The 9,490-nt window shown below is 38.0% G+C and overlaps 1 protein-coding gene across 1 annotated transcript; it reads right to left on the bottom strand.

Moving 5' to 3' along the window:
* Window positions 1–2,781: 2,781 nt before the first annotated feature.
* Window positions 2,782–6,787, bottom strand: LOC122005264 (amino acid transporter AVT1C-like). Its single transcript, XM_042560242.1, has 11 exons — window positions 6,489–6,787; window positions 6,096–6,385; window positions 5,562–5,776; window positions 5,453–5,476; window positions 5,198–5,378; window positions 4,894–5,113; window positions 4,084–4,219; window positions 3,785–3,947; window positions 3,314–3,357; window positions 3,154–3,216; window positions 2,782–3,081 (listed from the first exon to the last, which is right to left on the bottom strand). Exons 1-11 carry the CDS (start codon window positions 6,680–6,682, stop codon window positions 2,992–2,994), a joined length of 1,620 nt encoding a protein of 539 aa, XP_042416176.1. The 5' UTR covers window positions 6,683–6,787; the 3' UTR covers window positions 2,782–2,991.
* Between the last annotated feature and the right edge of the window lie 2,703 nt (window positions 6,788–9,490).

The following is a 9,490-nucleotide window of genomic DNA, read 5'->3' as shown; positions in this document are numbered from 1 at the left end:
CTCTACCCCCTCTTTTATAATCCTTGGTCTTGGCAAATAAGGAAATTTAATTAAAAACTTCCTTAATTCTTTTGCCATGAAAAGGAAAAATTTATTTAATTAAAAACAATTTTCCTTTTCTCAATTTACATGGCCGGCCACACCAAAGCTACAAACAAGGAGAGTTTTAATTAATTAAAACTTCCTAATTTGTCTCCAGAAATTTATAAAATTTCTCCAATAATTTAATCCCTTCATGATTGGTTTATAAAAATGAAATTTAATAAATTAAAATCTTTCTTTTAAACATGTGGATAAAAAGAAAGTTATCTCTAAAAATTAAAATCTCTTTTAATCTACAAATAAGGAAAGATATCAAATCTTTTCTCAATCTTTTGTAGAAAGAGAATTATTAATTTTTAAACTTTTCTTTTAAATCATGAACATGGTTAAAAAGGAAAATTTTCTTAAAATTTAAAATCCTCCTTTAATCAACAAATAAGAAAAGATTTCAAATTTTAAACTCTCTTTTAAACATGTAGATGATTTACAAATAAGGAAAGTTTTAACCAAAAATTAAAACCATCCTTTTAAACTACAAATAAGGAAAGAGATTAATCTCTTCTCTTAATCTTTTGTAGAAAACTATAAAAGGAAATTTTTAATTTTTAAACTCTCTTTAAAATCATGATATCCACATAAGAAATAATTTTAATAAAATCCTTTTAATATTCTAGTGGTCGGCCACCAAGCTTGGGACCCAAGCTTTGGCCGCCACCTACATGTCTCATCCACTTGGTCTTGGCCGCCCTAGCTTGGGTTCCAAGCTAGCTTGGCCCCATTGGATGGGTAAGAAGGTGGGTATGGTGGGTATAAATCTCTATATACTAGAGGCTACGATAGGGACCGAGAGGAGGAATTGGTTTTGGTCTCCCGATGAAATTAAGCATCCCGTGTTCGCCCCGAACACACAACTAAATTTCATCAATAATAATTCATTCCACTAAAGAACTATTATTGAACTACCGCACCAATCCCAAATTACATTTTGGGCTCCTTCTTATTATGAGTGTGTTAGACTCCCTGTGTTTAAGATAACAAATGCCCACTAATTAAGTAAGTTACTGACAACTCACTTAATTAATATCTAGCTCCAAGAGTAGTACCACTCAACTTCATCGTCATGTCGGACTAAGTCCACCTGCAGGGTTTAACATGACAATCCTTATGAGCTCCTCTTGGGGACATTCTCAACCTAGATCACTATAACACAGTTTCCTTCTATAGTCAACAACACACACTATAAGTGATATCATTTCCCAACTTATCGGGCTTATTGATTCATCGAACTAAATCTCACTCATTGATAAATTAAAGAAATAAATATCAAATATATGTGTTTGTTATTATATTAGGATTAAGAGCACACACTTCCATAATAACTGAGGTCTTTGTTTCTTTATAAAGTCAGTATAAAAGAAACGACCTCTAATGGTCCTACTCAATACACTCTAAGTGTACTAGTGTAATTATATAGTTAAGATAAACTAATACCTAATTACACTACGACCTTCCAATGGTTTGTTCCTTTCCATTATGGTCGTGAGCTACTGTTTATAATTTATAAGGTACTGATAACATGATCCTCTGTGTGTGACACCACACACCATGTTATCTACAATATAAATTAATTGAACAACTACATTTATCATAAATGTAGATATTTGACCAATGTGATTCTTATTTCTAGATAAATGTTTATACCAAAAGCTAGGCTTTTAGTATACACTCTAACACAAGCATTATTTGAACTTGATTCATTTTAATAGTTCCTAGAGGGAGGCAGTCCAGACTCAGCATTCTAACAGGAGTTCTTCTCATATGCTCATAATTCTCTAAAGGAGTAGATACTCATCAAGGTAGAAATTTCTAGAGATGGTGCATATTTAGCAATCACAGAACACAGTCATGTTTGAAGGCATGGTCAGACCGTGCTGAAAGGCACGACTAGGCCATGCCAACTTCTAAGGTACGAAGCACGGTCATGTCCGAGTATCTTGAACGGGACTCTCGTTGTCAATGTCCGGGGTAAAGGAAGACGGAACGTGGCTTGGGTCCTTGAGGACGGCTATCCCGTAGGTGACCACGGCCATGAGGGCGAGCACCGCGAGCGCAGCGGTGTTGGCAAGCCCAGCCGCCGCAGACAAGCCAGCCACCCGTCAATCACCATGAACACGGTGGTGTAGTAGATGTACACCACAGTCGACAGAACGAATAGGATCGACGGCGTCATGTAGCCCCTCATCTGCTTCTAGGGATGAGCATTCGGTTAATTCGGTCTATAAATTAACCGAATTAACCGAAAACCGATTTAGTATTGGCTAACCGAATCAAATCAAAATTTTACTAAAATTAAATTAACCGAATTAGTTATTTAAGTTAACACAGAATTAACTAAATTTGTTTAAAATAACAATAAAAAAAATTATACAAAATTAATATCAAATTAACCAAATGTTCACCCCTATTTGTTTCCCTTCCCGCTAGGATTTGTTCCGCCCTCGCCTTCCCCTTCAACGGTGCGCCTTATGTCTAGCGCTGACCAAGGTTATACGAGAGGAGAGCAGGCCATCAGCTAAGACGACAAAGGCGCCGGTGGCGGGACAACAACGGCGACACCGTCACTTCTCGTCTACGGCGCAAAATAGACGGTGGATAATTTAGCAACAGACACTAAGGTTTCTCGACTTCTCTCTAGCTAGTACATTTCCAAATTCAACCTCAATATTTTCGCACCCAGGGTTTGTGTATGCATTCAATGTTTTGATATCTTAGAAGCAAAATTAGCAAATAGGTACAAGTGATAGTGATTACAACAATTAATTAAAACTTCAATGAGTGCAGGAAACATCCAGTAGGCAACCCAAAAGAACCAAACTAATTATTGCTATCGTTGTTTTCGTGTAATGAAAGATGGAGAATAACAGTATCTTCGAGATTTAACAACTCTCTTCATTGAGCAAGCATCTGCTTGATGGAGCTGTATGAGCCAATGAAAGAAGATGCCACTGCTACCATGATAATGAGAGTGCAAACTGAGACCTGAAATAATTTAAAATTACGATTAGGCAAGAAATTCTGCTAAATTTTGAAGATTACAGATGCAGACATTACCTGTAGATAAGTTGCAGATTTACGCTTGATGCTGAGATAACATGCACAGGGAAGAATGAGAGCCTACATCATTAGTGGAGGTGCCAATGAATGTCTCGAGTGAGATATATACTGTATTTAGATTGTCATTTCAAACAATATCGGTTCGATAGAAACTTACCAGAAGCATTGCAAAGACGGAACCAAGCAGTGCCATGACATATGCTACAGTCAGGAAGAAAAACATTTATGACTTGAATGTGCAAGAATTAGATATCAGAAGCAGTCTAAGTACTCAAAAAAGAACTTGAAATTCAAACTCATTTTAGAATTTTATGCAGGATTGTAAATTGATGACTGAAATATATGGCAGTTCAGAATTCCAGCCAAGCAATTGGAAGTTTATGTACAGTTGGATATAGTGAAACTTTTATATATCTCAAATTAACAGCTAGTGAAGCATTAATTTCAGTATATACTGTTCAAGGTTTATAAATAACTGATTCGGGGAAAATTGAAATGCCTCAGCGAAATATGAGTATAAAGATTTATTTTAAACTTGAGAATCCAGACAGATCACTATCTGTAATGTAATGTGGTCAAAACATTTGCATGTAGCACAATTGAAATTAAGATTCTGAAGGACCCTCACCGAAGTATGGAAATGTAAGTGCCACAACCAGCGTTGAAAGAACAAGAAGCGTTCTGATCAAGACCATAATAAAACATAAATTCCCAGATGAAGGCAGCAATTCTTCTATGCTAAGTGCAATTGGCGTTATAGTCAAAGCATATTTTGTCAACGGACTTATAACCTGCATTGAACATACTTGAGAATTAGTCGACTCGAAGGTACTTGCTAAATCTGATTGATCTAACAGAGCCGTAAACATTGAAAGGGGTCTTCCTAGTTATTGCAGAGAAAGATTCAGCATACGGTTTTGCATATACCGTAGTCCATACTGCAATCTGAGAAGAAAGATATTGATGGGGCATATTCAGCGTAAACTGAGACTTGAGAGAATCACCAAATATCAAATACCCCGCCGTAGCTACTCCGGAATACAGAATTGTAGATAGTATAAAGCTGAATAAACCAATTCTTTAGTTGAAGCATAAATATCAAAAAGACAATAGAGGAGAATCCTCTTTAATAATGTATCAGAATATACGAAGATAAAATCGCTAAGAAGGAAAAGGTTAATGCGCAGGAAATGAGTAGTATAGGAGATTATTTTGCATTCAGAAAAATGAATCACAAGAAGGTGCTATAAGTACAACAAATCCATAGGAGCCAGGAAACCTTCTTACTGCATCTCGAATCTATATGTTCTCAAGCTTATTCTCTGGTCAACTTTCATTAGTAGTTACTGAGCATGCCTCCATCCAAGAAATCAGTTCTAATGATTCAGGTCCATATCCATACATATTATTCGATTCAAACATAGTTGACATAAATTAGAAGTATGTAGATGTATAGTAAAAAATCATTATCCCGGAACTATTCTACCTTGGTTTTATAACAATCACATCTATTCTGGATTTATGTACTAGATCTTTTTAGTAACATTAAAGCACTTTTCTTGGTTCGTTCTGTGAGCATTAACATTTAGCTAATTTAACTTGTCTACCTCTGAAATTTATCATTCCGAATCCATACCATCTCAACATACTTTCTAAACAACCATAGTCAGAAAAGCAAGTACAGAATTATACAATGAAAAATATGAGTACCATATACAACTTCCATAGGCAACTAACCAGATTAGTAGGATGATTGGAAAGCGAGATGGGTTCTTCATGGAGGAATATATATTTGGAAAAACTGAATGTCCTGAATAGCAGAACCCATACAGCCCAATTGCAATCGGAAGATCGACGAGATTCAGTGCAGTTCCACCCGAATGGAAACCCACTTTATCCACCACACCGACCCAAAGTAAGCAGATTGTCACCAATATTGATAAAAACACCCCACCCGCTAACAAGAAAATAGGCACCTCAGGCTAAAGCTCGATCGGAATATGATTTTTAGAAAATTCAAAACTTTTTCAACAAGCATCACCTGAAATATATGATAGCAAACTGAGGTTTCTCAGCCAAACGGTAGGGAGAACCACAATGGCTGTTGCAACAGCAAAAGACTGTTGAGCACTTAAATCAAATCCCAAGAAATTTGTCCGGGCATTTGGGAAGATAGATTCCAAGTTGTCACCTACCATAGTTATGAACTCAACACAACATCCCTGTGGCAAAATGGAAGTCAGAGTAAAACTGCACAATAGATTAAAATATGATCTTAGATTTTTCAAATACTTACATAGAGTTCTAGGTAAAGCACTATCTGCATCAAATTGTTTTAAAAGTTAGCCATGGATGAAGCATGAAAGCATTAATATATATCGTTAAATATCAGTAAGGAGGCTCACTGATATAAATACACGTCCAGCCAATCCAAATGCAGCATGTCCGATATCAGGATAAGTCTTCAGTCCGGGAGAGCTATCTAAACATCGCTTTAGCAAGATTCCAGTGTAAAATGAGATGGAACCCATTCCAAACAGTAAAATCAAGCCTAACCATCCTCCTTCTTTAACTGCATAAGGAATTGAGAGGATTCCCACTCCACATAAAACATTCATTCCTAAAAAAAGGAGTTCCATTTTGTAATTAGCTTACAAAACAGAATATAATAGAATAAGTGGATGAACACAAAATGTAATTGTATCCAAGATTTTTGTACTTATTCCAAGTGATCCTACCATTTCATATGATTAAAATGTGATATAAGCTAAATGATGTCCTAAGAAGAGCAACATAAGGCAAGTAGACGAGCAGCTTGATACTTCAACTATCTGGGAGTTGCCATTTAGAACATTTAGTATGCACTGTTCCTAGCCTCATGTAATCTGTATTATCGTCACTAATCAATTAAACAAAATCGAAAAAGTATTTAATAGTACCATTGACCAATGCTTGAGCAGTAGAGCATTGCCGCGTAGGGGGCAAGTCATTGTAAGAAGAAAAGGTTTGTGAAATTTTTGGCGGAACAGTGTCTACGAAGGCTAGATCAGCTCCAACATGGTTCCGCTCTGAAGCACGAGGTAACAGGGATTGTGTTGGAGAATTCAATTCCTCCCGGTCGAAAGAAAATGAACTCCTGATGAATGAATTGCTAACGCGGGCGAAACCTGAATCTTTCAAGAGCTCAACTTTTTGACTCAACTCGCTGCTAAAAACATCAATCGACTGCCTGAAAATGCAATCAAGATCCATCATAACAGTGTACCCTAACCGGGAGATATCGTTTGCTTAATCTTTAGGGTAAATGGCTGAAAGACGCATAGCAGCGGCACCTGTAACTCTGGGGCCAGGTTGTCTGATAAGGATCGGGATCTTCGCCATTGCAGTCGCCACGGGACGACGACGACGAACAAGAAGAAGAAGAAGACCAGAAAATCACAGCGCCGTCATTGTGGTGGCCGAGGTTGCCCTCGTCGTCAATCTCTAACTTGATTGCACTGGCAAGATCGCTCTCGTCTTTCTTCATCTCTTCCTCCTCTCTCTATAATCTCAAATATTAGGTTTCTAGGTGATACATATCACCTATAAACTTAATATTTATCGTGGCACCAAGCAAATGAAGTTGAATTCCCGTCTTCTTCTCGTTTTAAGTTTTGTCTCTTTCGAAGGAGAACAACACTACGACAGGAGTCTGAACCACGTGCGTCGGCGAGTGGCGTACGACAAGCCACCTCGTTTTGTTTTCCAGGATTTTTCTTTTGGTTTGAAAGGGGAGACCGCCTCTATGGACCTACGGCTGTGGAGTAATTGCCATCAAGATAAACACGTGAGGATTAACTCAGGAATTTAGCATCATTGATTACGTTCTTTATTTTAAAAAAAAAATCAATAAATATATCATAATTAATGTTCTAATTATGAATACCTAAATGATAATTTAAATATTCTATCACGATATTATACCCCCGAGGACATGAAATAACTATTCATGATCCTATCATTAGAGATATATTAGATACAGTAGGTCTGTGATTGATCGGGAGAACGATTTTTGCTCCGTGGAGATGCTTTCCTTCTCTCATGTGTATATGGAGATGAGTCAATAAAATATTAACATCTAAAAATCAAGGAGAGTTCATTCGAACGGGTGAATGAAGAATAGTGAGAAACTTGCGTGAGAGTGGAGTTTAGATGTTCAAAGAACGTACTTTTCTAATGGAGATAACCCCCTTTATATACCACCTCTCATAACCTCCGTAATCATGAAGTAACAAAGTGTATCAAAGGTTGTTAGGTAAAGGAGAGTATACAACCTAGACAATGTGCTTTAATTGTTTGAGGAATCTTCTATTTACCCACATGTTTATCTTTTTTTGTCGTTTATAGCTTATGCTATTTCTGAGGTTGTTGAAGGAAATATGCTGTCATAAGTGGTCTGCTGATGGGAGACAAGATAATCCCTGAAGAAAGTTCTAGAAGAATATTCTCTGACACATAGTTGTTATTCTGACAGATTGTTAGGATTCTTTGCTCATGCTGTCCGCTAGTATACCCCGACCGACCCATAAGGTATGTCGTCTCTATGCATCTCCTCACATTAAGCTGCTTTATTATGCACCAAGGACTATTTGGAAATTCATTTAGGAAATAATAATATGATACACTAGGCGTACTAAAAATCCATCTGGGAAGCAACATGAAGTTAAGTATTGCAGGTTCGATCGAACTTTTGTCTGATCGGGCGTATAATGGGCCACCCAAAGAAATAAAGCTGTATTCTGAAAAATTCGGTCGGTATTTTGAGTCGAGATGCCTCGGGCCCGATCAACCTCTTGTCCGGCCTAGCATGTAAACCTGTCTAGTTCCATGACCAAATGGATACACAAACATAGTATAAGGTGGATCGGGCATCCGGTCGACTTGTAAGGTTAGCCATCCCTACACCCTGTCGGCTATTGAATGACCAGACACATTATCTTTCTAATTTCATACTAAAGCACTAAAAACTCCTTAGGTTAGATTGTCTTAAGGGTCGGCCGACCCTCTACGAACGGCCTGCAATCCGATCGGGCTGGACCGGCGAGCCTCAACACTAGGCAAAAACTCAAAGCCCGGTGAGGGATGCTTTTCTCCCTCGACTTTGACCTCCCTGTCACCTTGACTTTGACCACCACATCATTTTCTAGGTCCACCCCTTACATCCCATATCGCTAGCCTCCCCTTCAAGTATAGTCGAAGGAGGTGTAGCTGATTGACTGGACCCAAGTCTAACTCTCATCCGTTCATCTTTCTCGCTAAGGCCATCTGGAAATTCACGTTTCCCTTTGCGCCTTGAACACTTGGTAAAACATTTTCAAAAACTGCTTGTTAGAGGTGCTTTCTTTAGAAGAGACTACCAAGTACACGTGGAGAAGCGCAGTAGCAGTGGAATGATTTGGTTATTACCTCCATCATAAATGCTTATTTATGGATAGACGCCACGTGGCACGATTCCTTCTTTTTTGAAATGACTTCTAGCACATGCTTCTTCGTACGGACCAACGACTTCTCTCCTTTTGCATATCAACAGTCCGATGCTTGCCCCTTATTTTAATCGGACGACGATGATTAACTTATACTTAGTGAAAAATCCTAAATGATGCAAAATCTCAACACTTCGCCTTTCGTCTTTCCTGATCGACTTCTCCTTTGCAACCTTCTTCTCTTTTGCGCCCTAAGTGACCTAGTAAGTTTTTCATTTCTTGAGTCTGCGTTCTCTCATGGCTCAAGAATCCTTCACCCCCTAGTATACTTTTACCCGCTCTAATTTTGATAACTCCGATAGAACTTACATCTGCTTTTGGTATGAAATCCCTGGGAGTTATCACATCGTCATTCCTTCCTTTGATGCCCATCCTCATCGTCCTCCTAACAAATACATCACTTTTTTTAAGGACCAATTAGTAGTCGGTCTACGTTTTCCTATCCCTCCGTTCCTATCGGAGATGAGTCAATATTTCCATATCCCTTTATAATAATTTGCTCCAAACGTCTTCCGCTACATGTGTGGTACATTCATATTATTTCTCCTATATGGCATTCCTCCTACACCATGCAATCTTTTTCTGTTTGGTTACCCCAAAAAATTCAAACTAGGGAAGGGGTTTTTCTTTTTCAATTATGCCCTAAGTTTGTTTTTTTGAGGATATGCTTTCTTTGAACAAGGGATGGAAATCTAACTTCTTTTATCTTGAGATGTCGGAACCCGCTACTTGGTCTACCTAATGGCAATCTTCCCTTCCTCCTTTTCTTGTTCTTGGAAATCATAAGCGCGATCCAATTTTCATCTCAACTC

Source organism: Zingiber officinale, chromosome 7B, assembly GCF_018446385.1.
Source record: "Zingiber officinale cultivar Zhangliang chromosome 7B, Zo_v1.1, whole genome shotgun sequence".
Lineage (NCBI taxonomy): Eukaryota > Viridiplantae > Streptophyta > Magnoliopsida > Zingiberales > Zingiberaceae > Zingiber > Zingiber officinale.
The sequence above is the reverse complement of the archived record's forward strand: the minus strand, read 5'-3'. Positions and strand labels throughout refer to the sequence as shown.

Coding starts and splice junctions, on each gene's coding strand:
- LOC122005264 (XM_042560242.1), bottom strand. CDS start 6,682: ATGAAGAAAGACGAGAGCGATCTTGCCAGTGCAATCAAGTTAGAGATT. Junction 3,948..4,083: donor AGATTGCAGTATGGACTACG/GTATATGCAAAA, acceptor TGTTCAATGCAG/GTTATAAGTCCGTTGACAAA. Junction 3,082..3,153: donor AATCTGCAACTTATCTACAG/GTAATGTCTGCA, acceptor AAATTATTTCAG/GTCTCAGTTTGCACTCTCAT.